This window comes from Manis javanica, chromosome 6, assembly GCF_040802235.1.
Source record: "Manis javanica isolate MJ-LG chromosome 6, MJ_LKY, whole genome shotgun sequence".
NCBI lineage: Eukaryota > Metazoa > Chordata > Mammalia > Pholidota > Manidae > Manis > Manis javanica.
The window spans coordinates 15163985-15191694 of NC_133161.1; the positions used below are offsets into that span (position 1 = coordinate 15163985).

The window sequence follows — 27710 nt, forward strand, 5'->3', positions numbered from 1 at the left end:
CTCTTAGGAGAATTCCTGGCTAAGGGGAGCTCCTGATCCTGGGGTGCTTCTCCACTCAGCAAGCCGGATCCTCACTCTGTTCTTATACGTGCAATCACTTGGAAAGGGAGTTGGCAAGATGGGGATGGATCGAATGGGGAGCCACGTAAGCCTGGAATCAGAGTGGAACCAGAGTGAAGTGAGAGAAATTCACATAATGGTTAATCAGAGGGTATCTTGGTCAAAGAACTGCTTATTTACATCTTTTACCATAAATTAAGAAAATTCTCTTTATAAAGAGTATATGCTGCATGTTTCCTTCAGTGACACATTGTAAAAATATGAACACTATCATATGCCCTTTATAAATATGTTAGCCATAGGATTCCATTTTAATGTTGATCACAAAGCCATTTTGATGTCTTTGAGGTTTCTTAAAAGTGAATTCTACCACTATTTGCCTTTATCTTTAAGGAGCTGCTTTGAAGGATTTCAGGCCCTCTCAGGAAAGAAATATCACTGAAATTCAAGGCCTGGGATATAATTCACATTTCCTAATCAGATTTCTCAACCCTTGATCTAATCAGCAAGCTGTTTGGCCTAGCTTCTTGATCAAGTTCATTCATTAACTCAGAATGCATTTATTGAATATATGCTGTGTCTGCCCCTGGGCTAGAATGGAATACGATTAGCAGATGAATTGAGCCCTGTCCTTTAGGAGTTTGTAGTCTTATTGAATGAAGTGAAAGGAATAATAGAATGCTATTTAAAATATATGATGGCTTTTATACTTTAAATATGTTAGAGGTCTTTCATGGCAGGTAATTGACATTAACTGTGACTTTGTGTGCCTGAACTGCATTATAAGATATTTTCTTTTCACATCTATTTCAGAGTTAATATCAAAGTTCTTTTCAAATATTCTTTTGCCATTATAGTCATCCCCAGCAAAGTGTTGTTGTAAAATTAATAGAAAGAATCATTGGCATTTCACCGTTTCACTGATTGTGGGTTTGGGAGAATTCTGAGCAGGAGGAAAGAATGAGAAGTTGAAACCTCATTAATTTTTTATTGGAGCAAATTGCAACATAAAACCCCTGCCACCCCAGCACATACCAAATTCTACCAGATTCTTAAACATCATCTTCTATGACCAAGATGGATCCAAATAGAAAAATAATTGATATTAATTTTATTTGAGGTCTAAGAACTAATGAAATTGTTTTTTTTGTTTTTTTAGTTTAGAAGGAAATGTGTATTCATTTATGAACTATTGGAAAAAAGGATTTTCTCACATGGTTATTTAGAAGAATGGAAAACTGGAATCAAAAGTTACCTCCCATCCCCCTGTAGTACCTATCTGTATTTTTCCTATTCTCTTATGTAATGTCCTTTTGTGAGGCCTATTTAAGTTACAGACTGGCAGCTACTTTGATGTTTCTTACTTATTTTCCTCTTAATTAGTGTTTATATGTGTAGTAGGTACACAATTTTCTTCTATTAATATTACAGAAAACTAACCTTAAATTTGCATCCACAATGAGGAGTAAATAATCAACAAAAGCTTTTAATCATTTCTATGCACAGGCTGGAAAAGAGTGAGATTTGGCTGTACTTTCATTGTGAGGCTTAGCCAGGGATGAATGTTTGTATGTCTCCTATCTTATAGCCACATTGTTCGTGTAGACCCATGCATCCTGGGCCTCGTGATATGCTTTTTTCAAAGTTTGCTCCTCTGGAAGTCTTAATTAGGAAGACGGGTTTTGGTATTCAGAGTCTACAACTTCTGATGAGTCAAACTCATTTGTCCTGTGGTTTCTACTGTGACTGTACATTTTATTTCCTCTCTTCTTTTTTATTCTGATCACAGCTCTCTGTAACTGTTCATGAAAAGATCAAGGATTTGTATTTGTCTCATTCACTCAAGATTTAGGAATTCTTCAGCTCTTCTAAGGCTTTGCGCTGAGGCTCCATTTGATATTTTTTGTTAGAACACTTAAATTTAAGTTGTGTTGTTAAGGAATCAAAGGTGGAGGTGGAACCTGTAGATTCTGACTCCACAGAGATTAGATTTTCTTGTGATGAAAATTGTGACTCACAGTCACCATCCAGAGTCCTTCAAAGCCTGAGAAAAGTCCCAATAAAAATGTTAGAAGAAGTTCCTTGAATTCAGGTGGATGAAAAAACTTTCAGGGGATGAAGGATCACCATATAAGAATTTTCTAGTGTTCTTTTCTAATTGTTCAATGAAATGGAATATACTTTGGGGTGAGGGATCAAAACTGATATTTTTCATTATTTGCCTTGATGAATGTGAGGAAAGTGAGTATTGTATCATCTGCCTACCTTTTTAAAACTGCACACCTGTGATGACTCTTTGGGGGATTATATAAAGCAAGTATAGTGCTTGTTGCCCAATGGGAGCTTCTGAAAGTAGGCTACCAGCATACTTGATGTGATCGCTTCTAACTGCCGAAGTTCTATCCAGTATTTCTGAGACTTCCTGTGTAGGAATATAAGAGAGGAGGGAAGAAGTGAAGAAAAGAGGGCTGGACGCTTGCTGGGCTCTGTGACTTACTTTGTCATTCATTGGGGGCTGCACACTCCTGGACTCTTTTCTGGATTCTACCCATCCTTTCCTCTGGGTTGGGGGCTGCTGTTGGTCTTTCTCAACTTTGCAAATTCCATTTCTGGGTGGAGTTTGCAGAAATTAGTCAACAGTAGAGAGAGATCGTTTGCCTTCCAGAGTCCAATGAGGCTTTTAGGTCCTGCCCATTCTCCTTTCCTGGGAAAGATCCTTTTCCTTCAGGGGCTTGACCATGATGGGATTCCCCAGGCATCTGGGCATCCCTGCCTGCTGTTTCCTCATCTCGCTGTCGATAGTCTTGTTCCTCTGCCCAGCGAGGTGGGTGAAGGAGTCAGGGATCTGGGCCTCCCTGGGGGCCTTGTGTGCTCCTAGGCTCAGTGTCAGAGATGGCAGAGACTTACTGCAGTGTCCAGGTCATATGGGACAGGCTGCAGAGAGCTCTCGGGACTGAAGTGCGTAAGGAAGTTGCTGATGCTTTCCTGCAGAGCTCACCCCCCCTCAGTGGGTCTTGGTAGTTAGTGCTCCCCCACATGCCCAACCATACTTGCTCCTGTCAACCTAAATAAAGAGGTAAACTGAGGCAAGCTTGAATGACCAGAAATTGAATTTATTTGGGAATAGCCAAGAAATTGCAATTCCTGATACACTACCTATTCAGGATACACTACCTATAGCAAGGTACAGAAACGTGTGTTGATGGTTTGGGGTAGGATGTGGGCCAGGTTCATTGGCTTAAGGATGGGAAGAGATTCTTGGCAGATGTTCGTTGATCAAGGGATAAATTTTGTCTTCTGTAAATTATGCATTTACGGGAAATTAGTCTCCCCGTTCTTCAGTTTGGTTTTCCTGATGTCACTTGTGTGAGATTCTCCATTTCATGTCTTTCCATTCCATTTTAAGTAAAATCCCTTTCACGTTCCCACAGGGCAATTGGAAAACTTCAGCTCACAGAAGGGAGTGCATGTGTGCATGTGTGAACTGTGTAAATACAGACTTCTGGGTCTCGTTCTCTGATTCAGGGTCACAAGACCCACCTGATTCTAGTGCAGGTAATTCTCAAAGCACACATGGTCACTTCTGTAGAGGGAGAGCCCCTCTCCCTTCTAGGAGCCACTTAATTAATTCACGAATCAGTACTCGTATTTAAGCTCGAGACCCTTGCTTGACATTTCTGATGGAGCTGTTCAGAAATTGAACTTCTATTATTAACAGTGATACCACAGGACCTCTCTGCGTGATCCCTGCATTCTTCCTTTATCTTGCTGTTCTTGTCTCTCCCCCATGCTCTTACCTCCCCTCCCTTCCCTGTGTTCAGCAAGAGTCGTATTTGCTGCTGAAGTGGCTCCTCTTATTTCTTATCTTTGCAGACCAAGGTCAGGACTGACTTTCTCAGCCTCTCCTGATCCATTCCCTCCTTTCTGACCTGAATTCCATTATGATCTTCCACTCACCAAACCTAGTGTAAGCACCGTGTTTCTTTCTCCTTTCCACGGACCTTTCGGTGTGAGTGATGTGGCAGATACAAATCAGTCTTTTCCCATTTAGAACCTCAAGCTCTCTGAAGAAGCCCTTTGCATGGGTGAGGGAGGATGCTCATGAGGGGAACAAGAGTAAACTTGGCACTGTGACCAGCTTAGACAATGTTTTGCTGGGAAATGGAGGAATTTCCACGGAAGACCTCATGAGACTACTTTTCTCACTTTTAGTCTCTGGCAGCTTTCAAGTGGTCTTAAGTATTATGAACCACCAAGGCTCAGATCTTTTTCTGTAAGCAGAGACACCCGTGTTCTGCCCTCTACCCTGAAGAGGGGCTTACACTTTAGTTTCTGGCCCTGAAACAATATCGCCCCAAATTGGTCCCCTCAATTTTCCTGTCTTGTGAGACCTGCCACCTTCTGTCATGCACTCGAGAGAGCCACATTTCAGTACATTTGCCAAGGTTTTCGTATATGGAAGACTAACTCAGGCATTGCTTCTACCCCACGGGAAGGCCTTCGCTCAGTATTACTTTCTGATGTTGGTTTTTCTTTGTGTTTTTTTCTTCTGGCTGCAGGAAAGCAATCTCCCGGGCAGGCCTGCAGCACCTGGCTCCTGCACACCCCCTCAGCCTTCCCGTGGCAAACGGTCCAGCGAAGGAGCCCAGAGCGACTCTGGACTGGAGTGTAGGTGTTGGCTTTTTCATTTCAACATAATTCATTTTGCATGTGCGCCTCTCTCATTCTCAGGATTCCTGTAGTTACAAGCAAGATGTACTTAATAATTCTCATTATCACTCATTGATATCTAAGCCACATTCCATTCTCAAATTCCTAGGAACATAGGTCCTTTATGTGAAATCCGATGAGTTGAAGACAAAAATAAACACTCATGAACTGTTTGAAGCATGGCTGCCTGAGTTTGTGGCTATGACACGAAAGTACCCCTGTGCATAAGCTTCACTGGTTCCTGCCGAGCTGAGGAGGGACAGCGCTTGCCCTTAACAACATCATGGAATCTGTGTTGGATGTTGGGTTTCCTCAACTCAAGCTGCCTTTTCTTTCTTGGTGCCTTTGTTTTTTTTGTTTTTTTTTCCTGACAGAGGATGACCTCACTTTACATTCCAGGCAGTTCATGTCCTCCTGTCTGTTATACTTTGTCCCCTAACTCAGAGGTTGATGAGTCTTATATTAGTGGGTTGGGTATATTAGTCAATTTAAACATTTGAACCAAAAGACATCCATAAAAACTATTAACTTGAGTTAAAGATTGCAGTCTGAAATTAAGTCAGAATACATTTATTGAGAGACTTGAGCGAATCAAGTTCTTGGTCAAAGACAGCTCTAACTGGACAGAAAGGCATTGTCTCCTCCTGAATGAATATGAGGAACAGCATGAAGGCAGGGTGGGGCGCTGCTCTGAAATGCTGCCCGTGGGTCTGATGATTCTTGTGAACATTTTCAGTTGAGTTGAACAGAAGGGGTAATCCTTGTCCTCCCTATGTAAGAGCATGGTGGGGTGGTAGAAAGGAGAGGTAATTTTTTTTTAGTTATAAAATTTTAAGCCCATATGCCATTATTTTATATTATAACATTTCTCTCTAGTACACACTTATTAACATTGCTTTTTACATTCTGGACACATGCCAGCATATGGTGCCTACATTTATGAAGTACTGGATAAAGGACTGGATTTAACTGAAATGGACTCTTTATGCAGTCCAGAGTGTGCTTAGACACCACCCGAGTGTGTTAAGTTGGTGCTTAGGAAGAATGTTCCTTTCCTGGTGTTTCCCCTATTCCACGACATTTACTTAATAAACTCTTAAACTATAATAGAGCATAGAATATATTTAAACCAGTGTTTACATAATTGATGAGAATTAAATGTGTAAACAAATGGATACAATCAAAGAGGGACATTCATGGACCAATGATGAGAAGGTATTATGAATCAGGGACCCAAGAAAATTAATGTTTATAGTGTCCCTAACAGTCCTCTGATCTAAAGTTGTAGGACCCTATTTTTGAGGAGAGATTCTAATGAGATAGGTTAAATAATTTAGATAGGAACAGTCATTACATCCTTTTTCTGCTCCTTGAGTGACATTATTCAAGCCACATGACTTCCTGCCACATCAGCATCCTTATCTGCAGATGGGGACGGTGGTGGTTCCTTTTTAAAGGGACTTCATGGGTGTTATTAGGAACATATGTGACAGTAAGTATGAATGCTCTTTGTAAATGGGGCAGCCTGCACATTTATCTATTCATAAATAAAATAAGTGACAAATTCTTTAAACGTTTGTTGAGTACCTGCTTTGTGCTAGAACCCGTATTGGTACCTTGAGATTCTGAGGTGGAGAAGACAAGGCTTCTGCCTTCAGGAAGCTTAGAATGAGGTAAGCAGACAAGAGATCAGCAGCTAAGTACAGGTCGGTGACAGCCAGGACAGAGGAGTTCAGAGGGTCATGGAATATGAGGAAGGAAGCTCCATCCTATTTGATGTTGGAAATAGACAGAAAATGCTTTTATAAGGTGTCCTGCTTGAGCTGAAGCTTGACTGTTAGGTATTTCTTTCTTATTCCTGGAGAGAAATATGTGCTCTAATATTTCATCAAAATGGTATTTTTAGCTGGTGGTGAAAGGCTGTGATACCTAGTAGGCGAAGAGCAAATAGGAACTAAATTCTTTATCTTTCCTTTGATTGTGGGCACCCTGTCCTGATGGCCTGGTGACATTAAGGCGTGGCAGGAAACACTTTGGGGATATTTAACAGTGGAGTGAAAACTGAAAGCTTTGTCTGAAGACACTCCATCTGAGGGCTTATTAGAGGTATGATGTGTAAGAAGTTGTAAGATGGGACTTTGGAAAAACAATAATTATGGGCTAATAGTGCTGTTAGCAAAGAGAAGCCCCGCAGTGGCCAGTACTGTAATTCTTTATTGTAGTCACGTGAAGTGTTTTCTCAGAAGAGAGGAGGAAGCAGATTGTCAACAACATTTCAGTGACCTTTTTTTGTGTGTGTGAAGATTTGCCCTTGCTTCAAAATTTTTGGCTTTCCTAATGAGTGTGGTTTTCACCAATTTCATTTATGCCACTTGAGTTTGCCTGTGCATTCAGGGAACTAAGCCAGGATTTCCTTTGCTCTGTTTAAAGTGTGCGACCCTCCCTCTGTCTTGACCTGCCTCTGCCAATCCCCTCCTCCCGCCTCCTGCTGGCTCCCTGTGAACGGCAGGCCCCCTTGTCCCCCTCCGTCAGCCCACTCTTAACTGAAAGCATTAAAATGATCAATCTTAGTCACTGTTACTATTTATTGAGCCACTGATTTGGTTTGAAGCCTTTGTGAGTCTCCCAAATGTGGAGGAAGGTGAGAAGAATTTAAAAAACAGAATACGTGAGGTGGATCTCCAGTTCCTTGTGTTGGGTGAGGTACAGGGTTCCAGCGGTGCTACATGCTGCTTCTGGCAGATCAGCGGTGGGACTGTGGGGACGGCAGTTGCCTTGTTCCCCATCCTTCTGCCTTGGCTCCTGGGCTGAAATTGTCTTTTCTCCATGGGCAGTTGGTTCAGGGGTTGAGGGTCATCTCAGAGGCTTATGATGATATGACCCTCTGACTTACGTCACTTCCCTGTCCTCATTTCAGCAGTGAGGCAACAGATACAAATGCTTTTCATGGTGTATCTGCAAGACAAATCAGGACAGACCTGGAATTAGGACTTTGGTCCCCAGGTTACTGCTTCTTGCAGAACTCCAGAAGGGCCCTGCTCGGACTCCAGCACATGTGCCAGTCTTCAGTTGTTTCCTAAATACCCTTTTTCCAAAGGCCTTTGAGGAGCAGCCTGCGTGTGGGGGTGCCTGAGACTCAGGGGAGCTCTGACCTGGCCTGTGGGCACCTGTGCCCTTTGGTGTCAGCTGTACACTATCACAGGGATCAGCTTTTATGCTATTTATTATGTCAATAATGTTTTGTGGTTTTTAATGTACTGCTCTTAAACCTCCTTTGGTTAAATTTATTCCTAAATATTTATTCTCTTGGATGCTCTTGTAAATAGAATTTTATTTCATTTTTGGATTTTTCATTGGTATTGTATAGATATATACTGATTGATGAATGTTTCTCATAAACTGAATAATTTCCTTCAAGTATTCCATTTTCCTACTCTCATTCCCTGCCGAGTGATGTACACCACCTCTCTCTTCTTTTTAGCTGTTCCTCAAGGTCTAAAAACTCTCCTGCTGTGATTGACTCAAATTGCTTACTGTGACGTATAGGGTTCTCTGGCCCACACACTCTCATTTTCTTACTGACTCTGCCAGTGGTTCCTCTTGCTGCCTGTGCTCAGGTGTCTCCGCCGTGTGTGTCAGGGACCGAGCCCTGAATGTTCACTCGTGGGGGAGCCAAATTAGTCTTCAGTAGGTTCCAGAGTTCTATCGGCAGCAGTAGACAGTCGGCTCCACCCAGTGTGGAAATGCTACGGACCATAGGGGTTTCCTCTTCTGTTCTCTGTGTGCTCATCTTCTCAGTTGAACTAATTCTGTTTATTCACTTTTTGCTTGGATTCCTCATAGCACGCTGCCCGTAGTACATTGTCTCACAAACCTTAGAACCAAATTAGTGTTTTTTAGTTGACTTTCTTGTTCTAGGTCCTCAGATTTCAGGCTCCTTGAAGGGAGGAACAATGTTTTCTGCTTATTTTTTCTTCTCAGTGGAGAACACAGCATCATAGGTCTAGTAGCTGACTGGTTACTGGTGCCAGTGAACTAACTGATTACAGTTTTTCTGTTCAGCCAGTAAGAAGGGGACATTTTGCTGGGAGCCGACGGTTAGTTAATCTCCAGTTCCTGAAAGGCTTAGTAGGCAGGAGTCCAAAGCCTCCTTGAAAAATACATGGATTCATGCTATTCAAAGGCCCAACTAACTCTTCTAAAATGTCCTTCCTAATACAATGCATTGTGGTAAGTCTTGAAGCACACACACTGGTTTGATCTCCCTATTCCTCCCAAAGGCATCCTGTCTTTACCTTCATGGTGAGCACCTGGGGGGACTGCTCCCGCTGACACCCTACCTTGTGTGTCAGCCAGGCCAGTTTTGGGGAAAACAAGCTAAATTGCTAGAAAGGGAGTAATGCTCAAAAAGGCAAAAATATTTTTGTCTCCTGGGCTGGAATCCAAGTTTCCAGCTTAGAGTGAGTTAGCCCTTTTAGAAGCATGTCTGTTGCCTCAATAATATGTGTCTTCTCTTAAATGTCACATGCCATGGAGAATTCATTTGGATTTAGAGATTTCTTCCCTGTTTTTCATATTATAGCAGAGAGCATATGAGGTGGGTCTTATTCTGTCCCCACTGTTTTATAATTTGTTTTTGTCCATAACACTGCCTAAAACAACTCAAAGCAATGGTGGAAAAGCCACTGTGATCTTTCTTAAATGGCATGTTGCATTTTAATCCTTGCATCCTTGATTTCAATTCACTTTTTCCTCCCGCAATCGAAAATTTCCTCCAATCCTGAAGGCTATGGAAAATGGAGATTAAACACAAACAAAGCCAGATCCTAAAGCCAGACCACCTCATCTTTCCTCCAGTTGATGATGCTAAGAAAAGAAGTGCTTTTTCCCAGGCAGGCAGATGCCACCTTATTGTTTGGTTCAGGAACAAGATTAGGGAAACAGAGACGTCATGCAGGATTCGTTTAAACTGGGTCATGAAACTAGGTCATCTTATCTTTAGAAGCCTTGAATGAAAAGCCAGGAGGAGCCAGGTGCGTGTGTGCATGCACACACGAGCATGCACATGCGTGTGCACTTTGCCCACGTTCTCATTTTAGTCTTGTTTCAGATGGCAAGTCGTCGCAGACCTGGGCCCTCTTCACAAGCTTCAGGCCTTAGTTCTTGCCCCTTCTGTTTGGGTGTCATCACCAATAATGACTCCTACCCCAACAGTTTCCCCCACTCCCATCCCCATTTCAAAAAAACGTTAAGTCAGGTTAATCAAGATATCAGATGGCTGAGAGGGCATGAGGAACTAACCAGCCATAAACCATGAAGGTCTTGGCCCTGCTTGTGGGACAGATCTAGCATGATTCGTGCATCCTCACTAGTCTTTACTTTTTAGAACTGTGAGAATTTTAAGTAAATCATACTGGCTTCTGGGGGAAATCCTAGAATCCTACACTTTCACAGGCTACTGAGAAGTGTCTATTTAGGTCTAAACTTGTGCCTTCTAAGCAAGTGATTATCTAACTAACCCTATCCAATAGAAATATATGTGAGCCATAAAGTTATTCTAAATTTTCAAGTAGCCACATTTAAAAAAAAAAAGAAAATATATAGATAAGATTAATTTTAACACTGTATTTTGTTGAACCAAATATATGAGAAATATTACCGTTTCAACATGTAGTCAATATACAAATTATTGGTCAGATGGTTTACATTCTTTTTTCATGCTAAGTTTTCAAAGTCTGCTGTGAATTTCGTGTGGACAGCACATCTCAGTTAGTACTAACCATGTTTCAAAGTGATCAGTAGGCATATTGGAGAGCCGATCTAAGCCACCCAAGACAAATTTCACCTATTATTATCTTGAGATTTTCAGGGAGAGAGAGTCAGTTGTTTTTCTCCTTTCTGAGTTTGTAAGGACATTTACCTAGGGTACATATTTATATTTTCTTATTGTTTTAAAACATTTTTACAAGCAAATGCCTTCATTTTGTGTAGATGACCGGCTTCTAGTATCAGAGCACTCATTTGTGTTACTCACTTATCTCTCCTCCTCCCTACACGTTTATCTTTTGACCTAGAGCCATTACTAGGAATTCAATAAAATTTGAGAGCAAGCAACCATATCTGTATCTATACATCTATATCTCTATCTGTCTAGGTGGATCTCTATACAGATCAAGCTATATAAACATAGATACATCTGGAGAAACTTGTTTCAGTATTCAAATACAGAAGAAACACTATCTTCATTTAGAAATTGGAGAGCTATTTTTCTGTCTGACACAGATGGATACTCTGAATTGTATACTATTTGAGATGGCATTTCAAGATGTATATGTAAAGAAGAGAGATAGAGGTTCCTAGGTGCGGTGAATGGAATCAACAAATCACGGCACAAAATATGGCTGTATTTAGAGAAGAGTGATGAGGGAGTACAGTGTATGAGGTGAATAAAGAAGGTTAAGGATAGACAGATAGGTGTCATTAATGGAAGGTCTAGTATGTGACATTAAATTTGGATTTTGTTTTATAAATAATTGGAATTATTTAAGCATCCTAAACAAGCAAAAGGCATAATCATAGTTGCATTTTAAGAAATCTAATCTTACAGCAGTGTAAAATATCAGAGAATGTCAGAATTAGAGGTCAGAGCAGAAGAAACAGGACTCAGAGATAAGGCAGGCTGTTCAATATGTGGTAAGTAAATTGGGGGTAGAGATAAATAATGAAAGGAAATCGAGACAAAAATATGAGCAAAGAAAAGAAGCCTGCATTAGTTGAGGTAGACTAGGCTGCAATAAATAAGATACTCAAACATGCAGTGACTCTATGGAAGACAAGTTTATTTCTTACTCATGAAATAGATCAGGACTGTTCAGGTAGGTTCCGTGGTGGGTGAGCCCTGTTTCACATAGTTATTCAAAAACCCAGACAGATAGTTGCTTTTACATCTTCACAAGATGACTTCTGAAATCATCCCAAAGGTTAGCTTTTCAGGTCTCCAGTATTCCACACAGAGCTTGGAGGATGCTTGTGGGAGGATGCAATAAGCCAAGTCTAAAAACAGTACCTGTCACTCCTACTAATGTTCCATTGGTTAGAACTTAGTCACATGGCTGCACCTAATTTCAAGGAGGCTGGATAATAAGGTGGTGTATCTGTGTATCCAGAAAGAATTAAAAAATGATTTTGGTGAATGGCTAGCAGTCTTGGCTGTGAAGACCAAGGAGAGAAACTTGGATAAAGCCAATATCTATGGATTATGAGGGAAGAAGGAAAACCAGAGAGATACCACAATAGTTATAATAAAAACTATATTGAACATCTATGCACTTTTTATTGTATGTAAGGCATTGAACTTTATGTATTTTCACAATTAAACATCACTGTCATATTTCTAGGCAAGTACAATTATTTTGACTGTTTTAATGGTGAGTAAACTGAGGTTTAGTGAAGTTAAAGAGGCCGTAGGTCATACATACACTAGTTGGTGTGAAGTCTATCTCACTCCAAAGGTAATGCTTATTAATACTGAGCTACAGAAGGATTCTTTGGAAATGTAAGAAGAAAACCAAAATAGCTCAATGATCTGCTTTATTCTTGTGTGCATGCCACCCCAGGTGGACATCATTATTCAGAGTTCAGGAATCCTCAAGGCCACTCTCATGTTTGAGAATTCACTCACAGAATTTACTGGAGACTGTTTTACTCACATTTCTGGCTGATTATAATGAAAGGAAACAGATTCAAGTCAGCCCAGGGAAGAGATGCACAGTGGAGAGTCCCGGAGAGTTTCACACTGGGAACTTCCAGTTGTCCTCTCCCAGTGTATTTGTGGATGGTACCAACTGCTCCCATCAACCAGGTGTGACAATACCTATGGCATATAGCCAAGGAAGCTTATAGGAACCTGGGTGTGGAGAGTTTTAACTGGAGCTCAGTCATGTAGACATGGTTGATTGTACACATGGTTGACCTTAACCTCTAGCCCCTCTAAGGTTGAGCTGATATCACACATAGCTCTAAAACCCAACATAAATCGTTGTTATCTTAGACTATGTAGCATGGCCCAAGGTCCCTAGGTAAGCAGAGGTACTCTTATCAGGCAGGATATTCCAAGCATTTAGGAAAGCTGAAGGCAAAGTCCAGACCTCTCTTTGGGAAAGGTTACTTTTTTACTGTATGCTTTATTAGGCATCACACAAGACAGATGTGCAAGGAGAGGATGAAGCATGGGAAAAATGTGGTTTAGCAAAAGGTGTATTTCATCTTTTTTTTTGCATGACTTGTTTTTTCTTGTGTGACTTTAAAAAAAAGTCTTTTCTTCTCTTTGTGATTTTGAAAGACTGCCATGTCTACTAGGCACCCATGTTTACCTCTCACAGTTTATGACTCCAAACTAACGGATCGATAAAAAAATCCCCCTTCCTACCCTTTGGAGTTGCGTATAACAAGAATGTGCAATCATTCACTTATACACTGATTCTTAGTCTTTCATCTTTTTTGTTTCCAAAATTTATCGTTTACTGTTTGTCAGGCACTAAGTTAAATGCTGGACACTCACTGTTTTCATGGAGCTTAGAATATAATATAAGAGTGAAACATTAATCAAATAATCATGCCGATGAATGAATAATTGTCTGAGATAAATGATGGAAGGGGAACATGGTTTTATGAGGGAAACTAGCAAAATAATGTGACTTAGACTTTGGGCTCAGTGATGGCTTCCTTGAGGAAGTAACTCTTGTTCTGATGACCAGAAGGTGAATAGAATTGAACCACATAGAGTCAGAATGGAGAGGAACAAGCAATTTAGATACAGTAAAGAAAATATGCAGTGAACTGTCTTTGATGTGGGGACATTTGAACAGAGGCCTGCATGAAAGGAGGGCACAGTGCACATATTTCCTGTAAACAATTTTTAGTCAGGAAAGAGCAAATTCAATGGATCTGAGGTGAGAGCTTCCTTAGCCTGCTTGAGGAATAGCAAGGAGACCAGTGCGACTGCACGTCAGTGGCTGAGAGGACAGTGTGACAGAAGACGAGGTGACTGGCACAGGCAATGAGATTGCAGAGTAACAGGGAAAGAAGAGAGGCTTTGAGACTAGGAACTAGTCCAGGGACTAGACGAGTGAGGCCTTTTGCATTCTTCCGAGTGTATGGATCGCCACTGAAGAGCCAGACCAGAGCTTGGAGCAGGTATACATGGGCTTATATTACGTTGGTTGCTCTGTGGAGAACAGACCATGGTGAAGCAAGAGTGGAGAAGGGACACCAGTTTTGGGGCCACTGGGGTATTTCCAAGCCAAAGACGACAGAGGAGCAGGTGGTAAGAAGTGGTGAGAAGTAATTGAGTTTCACATACATTTTGAAACTAGAGTCATAACATTAGCTGCTGGCTAGGCATAGGAAAACTTAGCTGAAGGGTAGCCATGGGAAAGAGAGGTCTAGAATACCCCCGAAGTTTTTAGCAAATATCTGCTGCTGTAAGAATGGAAATACCATTACTGAAAATTCAGGGAGATGATTAGAGTAAGAGCATATTAAGGGAGTAAGTCACAGGTTCAGTTTTGAAAATGTAGTTTTGAGATGCTTATTATCTTCAAGTGGAGAAGAGGGCAGTTTTTTTTTTCTTTTATGAATCTGAAGTTAAAAGAGGAGCTTTGTATCATAGGAATAATTTGGGCGGCAGCAAGTGATGGGAGCTAAAGACATGAGAACTGAGTGCAGTGACGTGAGGGCTGCACGTCGACGAAGAAGAGTAAGGATCTGAGTGTGAGTGTGGAACACGCTAATAGGAAAGATCCAGAAAAAGAGACTGGCATGGAGTTGCCATTGACGTACAAGGAAAAACAAAGAGTATAGTATTTCCAGGAAGAAAGTGTTCTTAAAGGAAGGGGATGATCATCTGTTGTCAAAGCTATTGGTTAAGATGAAGACTGAGAATTGGCTGTTGGGTTTAGTCATATAGTTACTGACAACTTGACAAAAGTAGTTATAGTGGAATAAGAAGGAAGAAAGCCTGATGGAATCGGGCCAAGAAATCCCAGTAAAGGAGATGGAATTGGGCCAAGAGATCCCAGTAAAGGAGAGCAACAAATGGAGGGAACTGAAAGGGAATGTATAGGTCCCCTGAAAAATTTTATCTATTGATATATTATAGTTTTTTCAGCCTTTATTTTTTTTTTTTTTTTTTTCAGCAGAATATTTTTTTATTTTTTTATTTTTTTATTTTGGTATCATTAATCTACAGTTACAGAAAGGATATTATGTTCCCCCCTTCACCAAGTCCCCCCCACATACCCCTTCACAGTCACTGTCTATCTGCTTAGTAAGATGCTGTAAAATCACTACTTGTCTTCTCTGTGTTCAGCAGAATGTTTTTGAGATCCACATTGGATTAGTAGTTCATTTCTTTTGTTTGCTGGGCAGCTTTTTGTTGAATATACCATGATTTTTTTTTTTTTTTTTTTTTGAGAGGGCATCTCTCATATTTATTGATCAAATGGTTGTTAACCACAATAAAATTCAGTATAGGGGGGTCAATGCTCAATGTACAATCATTAATCCATCTCAAGCCTAATTCTCGTCAGTCTCCAATCTTCTGAAGCATAACGAACAAGTTCTTACATGGTGAACGAATTCTTACAGAGTGAATAAATTCTTACATGGTGAACAGTACAAGGTCAGTCATCACAGAAACTTTCGGTTTTGATCATGCAATATGACCTATAAACCATCAGGTCAAATATGAATATTCATTTGATTTTTGTACTTGATTTATATGTTGATCCCACATTTCTCCTATTATTATTATTATTTTTATTTTTAATAAAATGCTGAAGTGGTAGGTAGATGCAAGATAAAGGTAGAAAACATAGTTTAGTGCTGTAAGAAGGCAAATGTAGATGATCAGATGATGAGGTGTGTGCCTATGGACTAAGTATTAATCCAGGCTAGACAAGGGCAGCAAGACATCCACGGATGCAGAAGATTTCTCTCAAAGCAGGGGGGGTGAGGTTCTGAGCCTCACCTCTGTTGATCCCCAAATTCTCACCTGATGGCCCCCCTGCGACTGTGCCTGTCTTAGGTTGTTCCTCCCTTGAGGAATCTTACCCGTCTCTGGCTAACCAGTCATCTTCCGGGGCCATACAGGGAAATGTAAAGTTGGTAAGTGAGAGAGAAGCCATATTGTTTGCAAAGGTTAGCTTTTTACTTCTTTGCAGATTTATGCCCTGTGGCTTCTATGCCCAGCACTTGTCTCGAGGTATCTTTACCACCTGGAGGAATTATGATACTCGGTAAATTCGATATGAGGCACGAATTCTATTTAAAGTTTGTAATTAGGAAGGAAGAAGAAAAGCTATAGATGTAGCATATGAAGGAAACTTGGGAGGATTGATTATTTCTTTGACATATCTTCTTGTATAGTACCTTAAGTATGTATAGGTTTTAAACTACTAACTAATTTGCACACACATATTAACATAATAGGAATACGGTGACATAAACAAAGCAAATCTATAATTACCAGCCATCTCCAGTGAAGCCAAGAAAACCATTTAGGCACCCTAGGCATTTGTGAAAATTTATCTATGATATGATGGATATTTTCCAACTGTACTTGAACCATCAGACAAATTAAAGCAGCCCATTTCTGGGATCTGTTCACATCCCATATGTTCTTTTAACCATAGATAGTCTATAGTCATGAGATTTTGGGGTGCTACAACTTGCACCCCTCCCAACTCCTGGTTGAGTTCCAACAGTACAGATCCAGTCAAATTCGTTGTCTCACTGTATGCACATGCCAGCCTAGACATCTCCCTCCTCCTTCTCATGGCAAGTCCAGGAGATGGTGGGCTGGATGCAGCCACAACCGCAGCATCGTCCGGATCCCTGTGGAGGCTTTTTGATGATCATCCCCCGGCACGAGTCCTCCAGAGAGTGCTGATGCCGGAAGCTCCTCCTCATATCGTATCTTAGTTCATTTTCTGGGTATCCAAGCTAGGCCTTGATCTTCTGCGTAGAAACAAACAGACCCTTTGCCCACACTTTGACATGCCCTCTATACCACTGTGCAGAACTCATTGGAGGTCAGCACACAGTAACTGCTTTTTTTTTTTTTTTTAATTAAGAGAAAGGAATATTATCAGAAAAGAGTACCTCCATAGCTGATCATCTGACACCCTTTAAGTGATCAACATTAAGGATATTTAAAGCATGCATTGATCTTTGATTTACCAATAGTTTTATCCTGTTAAGGAGTAATCCCCCTTTTCTTTCTTTCTTTCTTTTTTTTTTTTTTTAAATTTTTAATCTACACTTACCTGAAGAATACTATGTTTACTATGCTCTCCCCTATATCAGGTCCCCCCTAACAACCACATTACGGTTACTGTCCATCAGCTTAGCAAAATGTTGTAGAGTCACTACTTGTCCTCTCTGTGTTGTGCAGCCCACCCTCCCCTATCTCCCTCCCCCCCATGCATGCTAATCTTAATACCCCCCTTCTTCTTCCCCCCCTTATCCCTCCCTGCCCACCCATCCTCCCCAGTTCCTTTCCCTTTGGTACCTGTTAGTCCATTTTTGGGTTCTGTAATTCTGCTGCTGTTTTGTTCCTTCAGTTTTTCCTTTGTTCCTATACTCCTCAGATGAGTGAAATCATTTGGTATTTCTCTTTCTCCGCTTGGCTTATTTCACTGAGCATAATACTCTCCAGCTCCATCCATGTTGCTACAAATGGTTGGATTTTTCCACTTCTTATGGCTGAGTAGTATTCCATTGTGTATATGTACCACATCTTCTTTATCCATTCATCTACAGATGGACATTTAGGTTGCTTCCAATTCTTGGCTATTGTAAATAGTGCTGCGATAAACATAGGAGTGCATCTGTCTTTCTCAAACTTGATTGCTGCGTTCTTAGGGTAAATTCCTAGGAGTGGAATTCCTGGGTCAAATGGTAGGTCTGTTTTGAGCATTTTGATGCACCTCCATACTGCTTTCCACAATGGTTGAACTAATTTACATTCCCACCAGCAGTGTAGGAGGGTTCCCCTTTCTCCACAGCCTCGCCAACATTTGTTGTTGTTTGTCTTTTGGATGGCAGCTATCCTTACTGGTGTGAGGTGATACCTCATTGTAGTTTTAATTTGCATTTCTCTGATAATTAGCGATGTGGAGCATCTTTTCATGTGTCTCTTGGCCATCTGTATTTCTTTTTTGGAGAACTGTCTGTTCAGTTCCTCTGCCCATTTTTTAATTGGGTTATTTGTTTTTTGTTTGTTGAGGCGTGTAAGCTCTTTATATATTCTGGACGTCAAGCCTTTATCAGATCTGTCATTTTCAAATATATTCTCCCATACTGTAGGGTTCCTTTTTGTTCTATTGATGGTGTCTTTCGCTGTACAGAAGCTTTTCAGCTTAATGTAGTCCCACTTGCTCATTTTTGCTGTTGTTTTCCTTGCCCGGGGAGATATGTTCAAGAAGAGATCACTCATGTTTATGTCTAAGAGGTTTTTGCCTATGTTTTTTTCCAAGAGTTTAATGGTTTCGTGACTTACATTCAGGTCTTTGATCCATTTTGAGTTTACCTTTGTATATGGGGTTAGACAATGGTCCAGTTTCATTCTCCTACATGTAGCTGTCCAGTTTTGCCAGCACCATCTGTTGAAGAGACTGTCATTTTGCCATTGTATGTCCATGGCTCCTTTATCAAATATTAATTGACCATATATGTTTGGGTTAATTTCTGGGGTCTCTAATCTGTTCCACTGGTCTGTGGCTCTGTTCTTGTGCCAGTACCAAATTGTCTTGATTACTATGGCTTTGTAGTAGAGCTTGAAGTTGGGGAGTGAGATCCCCCCTACTTTATTCTTCTTTTTCAGGATTGCTTTGGCTATTCGGGGTCTTTGGTGTTTCCATATGAATTTTTGAATTATTTGTTCCAATTCATTGAAGAATGTTGCTGGTAATTTGAGAGGGATTGCATCAAATTTGTATATTGCTTTCGGCAGGATGGCCATTTTGACGATATTAATTCTTCCTAGCCATGAGCATGGGATGAGTTTCCATTTATTAGTGTCCCCTTTAATTTCTCTTAAGAGTGACTTGTAGTTTTCAGAGTATAAGTCTTTCACTTCCTTGGTTAGGTTTATTCCTAGGTATTTTATTCTTTTTGATGCAATGGTGAATGGAATTGTTTTCCTGATTTCTCTTTCTATTGATTCGTTGTTAGTGTATAGGAAAGCTACAGATTTCTGTGTGTTGATTTTGTATCCTGCAACTTTGCTGTATTCCGATATCAGTTCTAGTAGTTTTGGAGTGGAGTCTTTAGGGTTTTTTATGTACAGTATCATATCATCTGCAAATAGTGACAGTTTAACTTCTTCTTTACCAATCTGGATTCCTTGTATTTCTTTGTTTTGTCTGATTGCCGTGGCTAGGACCTCCAGTACTATGTTAAATAACAGTGGGGAGAGTGGGCATCCCTGTCTGGTTCCCGATCTCAGTGGAAATGCTTTCAGCTTCTCGCTGTTCAGTATAATGCTGGCTGTGGGTTTATCATATATGGCCTTTATTATGTTGAGGTACTTGCCCTCTATTCCCATTTTGCTGAGAGTTTTTATCATGAATGGATGTTGAATTTTGTCAAATGCTTTTTCAGCATCTATGGAGATGATCATGTGGTTTTTGTCTTTCTTTTTGTTGATGTGGTGGATGATGTTGATGGATTTTCGAATGTTGTACCATCCTTGCATCCCTGGGATGAACCCCACTTGGTCATGGTGTATGATCCTTTTGATATACTGTTGAATTCTGTTTGCTAATATTTTATTGAGTATTTTTGCATCTACGTTCATCAGGGATATTGGTCTGTAATTTTCTTTTTTGGTGGGGTCTTTGCCTGGTTTTGGTATTAGGGTGATGTTGGCTTCATAGAATGAGTTTGGGAGTATTCCCTCTTCTTCTATTTTGTGGAACACTTTAAGGAGAATGGGTATTATGTCTTCTCTGTGTGTCTGATAAAATTCCGAGGTAAATCCGTCCGGCCCCGGGGTTTTGTTCTTGGGTAGTTTTTTGATTACTGTTTCAATTTCTTTGCTTGTAATTGGTTTGTTTAACTTTTGTGTTTCTTCCTTGGTCAGTCTTGGGAGGTTGTATTTTTCTAGGAAGTTGTCCATTTCTTCTAGGTTTTCCAGCTTGTTGGCATATAGGTTTTCATAGTAGTCTTTAATAATTCTTTGTATTTCTGTGGAGTCTGTCGTGATTTTTCCATTCTCATTTCTGATTATGTTGATTTGTGTTGACTCTCTTTTTCTCTTAATAAGTTGGGCTAGAGGCTTATCTATTTTGTTTATTTTCTCAAAGAACCAGCTCTTGGTTTCGTTGATTTTTGCTATTGTTTTATTCTTCTCAATTTTGTTTATTTCTTCTCTGATCTTTATTATGTCCCTCCTTCTGCTGACTTTAGGCCTCATTTGTTCTTCTTTTTCCAGTTTTAATAATTGTGATGTTAGACTATTCATTTGGGATTGTTCTTCCTTCTTCAAGTGTGCCTGGATTGCTATATACTTTCCTCTTAAGACTGCTTTCGCTGCATCCCACAGAAGTTGGGGCTTAGTGTTGTTGTTGTCATTTGTTTCTATATATTCCTTGATCTCTATTTTGATTTGTTCATTGATCCATTGATTATTTAGTAGCATGTTGTTAAGCCTCCATGTGTTTGTGAGCCTTTTTGTTTTCTTTGTAGAATTTATTTCTACTTTCATACCTTTGTGGTCTGAAAAATTGGTTGGTAGAATTTCAATATTGTGAAATTTACTGAGGCTCTTTTTGTGAGCTAGTATGTGGTCTATTCTGGAGAATGTTCCATGTGCACTTGAGAAGAATGTATATCCTGTTGCTTTTGGATGTAAAGTTCTATAGATGTCTATTAGGTCCATCTGTTCTAGTGTGTTGTTCAGTGCCTGTGTGTCTTTACTTATTTTCTGCCCGGTGGATCTATCCTTTGGGGTGAGTGGTGTGTTGAAGTCTCCTACAATGAATGCATTGCAGTCTATTTCCCTCTTTAGTTCTGTTAGTATTTGCTTCACATATGCTGGTGCTCCTGTATTGGGTGCATATATATTTAGAATGGTTATATCCTCTTGTTGGACTAAGCCCTTTATCATTATGTAGTGGCCTTCTTTATCTCTTGTTACTTTCTTTGTTTTGAAGTCTATTTTGTCTGATATTAGTACTGCAACCCCTGCTTTCTTCTCACTGTTGTTTGCCTGAAATATGTTTTTCCATCCCTTGACTTTTAGTCTATGCTTATCTTTGGGTTTAAGGTGAGTTTCTTGTAAGCAGCATATAGATGGGTCTTGCTTTTTTATCCATTCTATTACTCTATGTCTTTTGATTGGTGCATTAAGTCCATTTACATTTAGGGTGACTATTGAAAGATATGTACTTATTGCCATTGCAGGCTTTAGATTCGTGGTTACCAAAGGTTCAAGGTTAGCTTCTTTAGTATCTTACTGCCTAACTTAGCTCGCTTATTGAGCTGTTATATACACTGTCTGGAGATTCTTTTCTTCTCTCCCTTCTTATTCCTCCTCCTCCATTCTTCATATGTTGTGTGTTTTGTCCTGTGCTCTTTTTAGGGGTGCTCACATCTAGAGCAGTCCCTGTAGGATGCCCTGTAGAGGTGGTTTGTGGGAAGCAAATTCCCTCAGCTTTTGCTTGTCTGGGAATTGTTTGATCCCACCATCATATTTAAATGATAGTCGTGCTGGATACAGTATCCTTGGTTCAAGGCCCTTCTGTTTCATTGCATTAAGTATATCATGCCATTCTCTTCTGGCCTGTAGGGTTTCTGTTGAGAAGTCTGATGTTAGCCTGATTGGTTTTCCTTTATAGGTGACCTTTTTCTCTCTAGCTGCCTTTAAAACTCTTTCCTTGTCCTTGATCCTTGCCATTTTAATTATTATGTGTCTTGGTGTTGTCCTCCTTGGATCCTTTCTGTTGGGGGTTCTGTATAATTCCATGGTCTGTTCGATTATTTCCTCCCCCAGTTTGGGGAAGTTTTCAGCAATTATTTCTTCAAAGACACTTTCTATCCCTTTTCCTCTTTCTTCCTCTTCTGGTATCCCTATAATACGAATGTTTTTCCTTTTGTATTGGTCACATATTTCTCTTAGTGTTGTTTCATTCCTGGAGATCCTTTTATCTCTCTCTATGTCAGCTTCTATACGTTCCTGTTCTCTGGCTTCTATTCCTTCAATGGCCTCTTGCATCTTATCCATTCTGCTTATAAATCCTTCCAGGGATTGTTTCACTTCTGTGATCTCTTTCCTGACATCTGTGATCTCCTTCCGGACTTCATCCCACTGCTCTTGCATTTTTCTCTGCATCTCATCCCACTGCTCTTGCATTTTTCTCTGCATCTCATCCCATTGCTCTTGCATTTTTTTCTGCATCTCTGTCAGCATGTTCATGATTTTTATTTTGAATTCTTTTTCAGGAGGACTAGTTAGGTCTGTCTCCTTCTCAGGTGTTGTCTCTGTGATCTTTGTCTGCCTGTAGTTTTGCCTTTTCATGGTGATAGAGATAGTCTGCAGAGCTGGTACAAGTGACCGCTGGAAGAGCTTCCCTTCTTGTTGGTTTGTAGCCTTTTCCTGGGAGAATAGCGACCTCTAGTGGCTTGTGCTGGGCAGCTGTGCGCAGACAGGGCTTCTGCTTCCTGCCCAGTTGCTTTGGGGTTTATCTCCACTGTTGCTGTGGGCTTGGCCTGGCTGGGGCTGTTCCTCCAAAATGGTGGAGCCCCGTTGGAGGGGGAGCAGCCAGGAGACTATTTATCTCCGTAAGGGGCCTCTGTGCTCCCTGCTGCCCAGGGGGTTAGAGTGCCCAGAGATCCCCAGATTCCCTGCTTCTGGTCTAAGTGACCTGTCCTGCCCCTTTAAGATTTCCAAAAAGCACTCTCCAAACCAAAACAACAACAGCAACAATGAGAGAGGGAACAGAAAGGAAAAAAAAAAGAAAAAACACGCGATTTTTTTTTTTTTTTTCCTCAGGTGCCGGTCCCAGGCACCCGCGCACTGGTCCTGCTGCCCTGTCTCCCTAGCACCAGGGTCCCTGTCCTTTCAAGGCTTCCAAAAAGCACCCACCCACCGGTCCCGCAGGGAAGGAATGCTCAATATTCTTGGTCCTCAGGCACTGGTCCCACGCACCCGCTCACCAGTCCCGCCGCCCTGCCTCCCTAGCACCGGGGTCCCTGTCCCTTCAAGGCTTCCAAAAAGCACTTGGCAAAAAGAGAGAAAAAAAAGGGGAAAAACGCGCGATTTCTTCCGTCCTCAGGTGCTGGTCTCAGGCACCCACCCACCGGTCCCACAGGGAAAAATGCGGGATATTCTTTGTCCTCAGGTGCCGGTCCCAGGCACCCGCTCACCAGTCCCGCCGCCCTGCCTCCCTAGCACCGGGGTCCCTGTCCCTTTTAGGCTTCCAAAAAGCACTCGCAGAAAAGAGAAAAAAAAAGGGGAAAAACGCGCGATTTCCTCTGTCCTCAAGTGCCGGTCTCAGGCACCCGCCCACCGGTCCCGCAGGGAAAAATGGGGGATATTCTTTGTCCTCAGGCGCCGGTCCCAGCCACCCGCTCACCAGTCCCGCCACCGTGCCTCCCTAGCACTGGGGTCCCCGTCCCTTCAAGGCTTCCAAAAAGCGCTTGCCAAAAAGAGAAAAAAAAAAAAAAGGGGAAAAACGCGCGACCTCTTCCGTCCTCAGGCACCGGTCTCAGGCACCCGCCCCCAGGTCTCGCAGGGAGAAACGCGGGATATTCTTTGTCCTCCGGCGCCGTTCCCAGGCACCTCCTCACCGGTCCCGCCACCCTGCCTCCCCAGCAACGGGGGCCCGTCCCTCTAAGGCTTCCAAAAAGCGCTCGCCAAAAAAAAAAAACTGCTCCGGTTTCTCTCCACCCGCCGGGAGCCGGGGGGAGGGGCGCTCGGGTCCCGCCGGGCTGGGGCTTATATCTTACCCCCTTCACAAGGCGCTGGGTTCTTGCAGGTGTGGATGTGGTCTGGATGTTGTCCTGTGTCCTGTGGTCTCTATTTTAGGAAGATTTTTCTTTGTTATATTTTCATAGCTCTATGTGTTTTTGGGAGGAGATTTCCACTGCTCTACTCACGCCGCCATCTTGGCTCCCGCCTCAGCCTTTATTTTTATGCAGTTGTTGTAGTTATAATATACAATGCATTTTAAAATGTATGTTTTATTCATTTGACTTCATAGCATACAGTTTTCCATGTGGCCAATCTCCGTATTTATGCTTCTTGATTACTTTATAGTATTTCAACTGGCTGTTTCTGAAGTTTCTAATTTTTTATTAATAGATGGCGAAAATAAACCTCTTAATGTACACAGTTTTTTCTTCCATTAGGATTATTTCCTTAGGGTACATTCTCAAAAGTGAGATTATTAGTAAATGTATGAATGTTGTAATTTATCCTATTGCTTCTTTAAAGGCTGATGCAAGTTTGTCTCCTTTTCTCTTATCCTCAGCATCTATCTTACGAACTTTGAGCCTGCTCACTGTGTATCTGTGGTTTCACATCGCTTTCCTTAAAATATCTCTGCACTACCTATGCCACATCTCTCCTCTTCTCTCACCTTTTTCTCTGGTGACTATACAAGGACAGAGAAGTATCAAGTCTAACAGATCATTCATAAACAAGTTCTAGAATCTGTTACCTAAAGAGTTTGAAGAGGTAGGGTAGGGTTGGCTAGACTTTTGGGTCTCAGAATGCTGCACATTAGAGTCACCTCAGGAACTTTGAAAACTCCTGGTGTCCAGATTTCACCTCAGGTGAGTTAAGATAGACTCTCTGAGGATGGAGCCCACATATTATTAAAAACTCACCAGGCTATTTTAATGATCTCATTTGAGAACCAGTGTGTTAGGGACACTGCGGCAGAAAGCCTTCATCTTTTTATCTCCCTTTCCTTACAAAGGTCAGTTTTCCTAATCAGATTCCCACTCAAGAGTGAGGTTAGGTAATCCTGGTCCTGTTGTGCCCAACCTGAGGCGGGGATTTTCAGCAAGCCTCTGAGTGCCTGAGGTGGCAGTGTGCTGGGGGCATGGCCCAGGTGAAGCCTACCAGCCCAGGGAGTTAGTGATGTGCTTGCAGGTTTCTGAGTCCCTGGGTCTTGCCTGTGCTGCCTGCCTTACTTGACCTACCAGGACTTAGTTTCTGGCCTGGGATTGGTATTATCAATGGCTTTGGCTTTTCCCCACTGCAACGTTTTATACTTCACTTTCCAAAATAGTTGGCCAGATTTTTGCTATGTTTTGGTTTCCCTCGTATTTGCTACTATAAATTATTTGTGTAGTTTCCAGGTCCTCTGGTAGATTTCACTCCCTGTGTTACCAACCAACCCAGTCCCTGGCACCAGTGGTGGGGAATGAATGTTTATTGAGTGTAATAAAGAATAAAGAATGAAAAGGGATTTTATTCTATACAGGGTTATAAATTAAAGTCAGATAAGTTCCCAGAGTAGACTATTTAAATTGCTGGGATCAATTTCTTTAGGATAACTCATAAAAGAAGTGCCTATTTATTTATTTAAACATTGCCCTTGTCCACCACTATCTGAAAACTTTTTGAGTCCAAACCTAAAGCTCTTCTCTTGTTTCTGTTGTTTTTCCACATTTTCCCATTGACTCCCATGGACAAAATTGAACATGACTTCCTACAGGGAAAAAGGACCAATAGAGAAGGAAAGGTTTTGGTGAAAAGTGGGCCATCCTTTGACATAGAGAGCGATGCTTTCCTTTTCGGAATGGTCTGAGGCACTCTAAGATGTAGGCCATGCCCCCACTTCGGGGTCTCCTTTTGCATGATTCCTGATCCCTCAACACCTACACAGCTCCCACATTTCCCCTACCCCTCATGCCTCACTTTCACTGTTACAAGAGTTGGTGTCACCCCTCTTGGAATCCAAAGCATCTATAACTTTTGGTTATTCCTGTCTGAAAATTATTTGAGCCTATGGGCCCTGAAAGGAAAGGTATTGTACCTGAATCTGAAGAAATATGCTTATTTTAAGAAATGGACGATGCTTGGAATTTTTCCCAGTTTCCTCTTTGGCGCATATTTCTGCTTGTCTGGGCTAAGCTTTGGGATTCAGAGGGCTGCCATGTGGACATTTCTGGAGTGGGTTATAATGAAGGTGACTCACATGTAAGAAGGCCTTCCAGGCTGCTTTGTTACTATGTACAGCTCCTCACTGAAGTCATCCCTTCCAGCAGTCAACTCAGGCTGCTAGAACAAAATACCATAGACTGTCTTAAACAGCACGAATTTATTTCTCACATTTCTGGAAGCTGTGAGGTCCAAGATCAAGGTGCCAGTAGATTTGGTTCCTGGTGAGCACCCGCTTTCTGTCTCTTTTTCCTGTGTCCTCACATGGCCTTTCTTCAATATTTGCATGGAAGGAGAGTAAGATCTCTAGCATCTTATAAGGGCATTAATCCCAGACATGAGGGCTTTATCCTCGTGACTTAATTACATCCCCAAAGCTCCATCTTCAAATACCATCACACTGGGAGTTAGTGCTTCAAAATATCAGTGGGGGAGGGGAATGCAATTTGGTCTAATTTTCCATGGGAGATGGAAAATTACTACATGCCCATGTGTTTATGATGAACAAGATAAAAACAAGCAATTTTTCTTTAAGACCCATAGACTTTCTCTGTTTCCTTTATGGTTAACCCAACATAATACTTTCCTTAATAGCTCAGAGCCCTTTTTAAGAAAATGAGCAAAATATGCAATTAATATATAAATCTGTCCTGTTCCTAAGGTAGTGTGGCATAAGAAGGAATATGGAATCCTATTCATTATCTGTTTAAGAAAAAGGGATTACATTCCTTGTCACACAACACTGCATGTTTCTGGACATAATACTCTTTTGCACTTTATGCCTTATGTCCTAACAGCTCTCTTTGCCATCAGAAGTATGACTCATTTTAGAAGCAGGGGAATCATTCTATTTTGAGAACCAGAATTAAATGGGAAAAGGCCCTACTGAACTAGTAAAATGTTTGAATTACTGGAACTGTATCATGCTTTGAGTATACAGTGACTTAAACCAATTTTAAGAAGTCTCCAGCTTAGAAGTATAGTTTACCCATTACTGATACGAATATGTTTTCAAACATTCTTTACTTAAAATACTTTAGCACTACTATCCTCATTCCTAGCTAATGTGCTGAGTAAAGGCAACTTTTAATAGCATCATGGTCTCAATTGTCATATAATCTTCTGTGTCAGGCCTGTAGAAATAAGGCCTTCCATTGCACAATTTGAGGGTTGTTCCTCATTGTTTAGTATATCTTTCAAAGTTTACCACATCCATGGATGAAGCATCTATAGACCTAATGTCGATTTGAGTTATGGCTCCAAGTTTTTCCAAACACCCTATTGCATTTCCAGAACTTTGATAGGATCAAAGCTAACTATATTTCAGGGGTAAAGTGAGAACTGTTTAAACTCCATTGGTTCACTAACTTTCTGGCATCCATTATCTACATTTGCCATCTCCCCCCTTTACGCCTAAAAGCAAAGTAAAGTCAGGTGGGTGTTTTCCTTCCAGGAGAATGCCGTCAGCGGAGAGCACCTGTGGCTGGAGACCAACGTCTCAGGAGACCTGTGCTACCTGGGAGAAGAGAACTGCCAAGTCAGATTTGCAGTAAGTGTGCTCCTCAGAGCCCTGGGCTCTGACCTTTCGTGGGGAAGGCCCCTAAGTTGAATCCGAGGGCAGCAGGGTTCACTGTGCCTGAGTTTCCAAGGAGAGGTTTTGAAAGAGTCTGTCTCTTGTGAAGCAGTTGACAGAATTTATCAAGTTACTATAGTCTTCAAGGGATCCGCTGTGATGGTTCAGTGCTTGACTGTGCATGCCAGGGCG

The 27710-nt window shown here is 41.3% G+C and overlaps 1 protein-coding gene across 1 annotated transcript in view; it reads left to right on the forward strand.

Annotated features, from left to right (window-relative positions):
- DGKI (diacylglycerol kinase iota) overlaps positions 1-27710 on the forward strand; it is a 403345-nt gene that overhangs the window by 126629 nt on the left and 249006 nt on the right. The window contains 2 exon segments of the mRNA XM_073238393.1: positions 4620-4728; positions 27399-27494. Coding sequence (XP_073094494.1) covers positions 4620-4728; positions 27399-27494 — 205 coding nt within the window.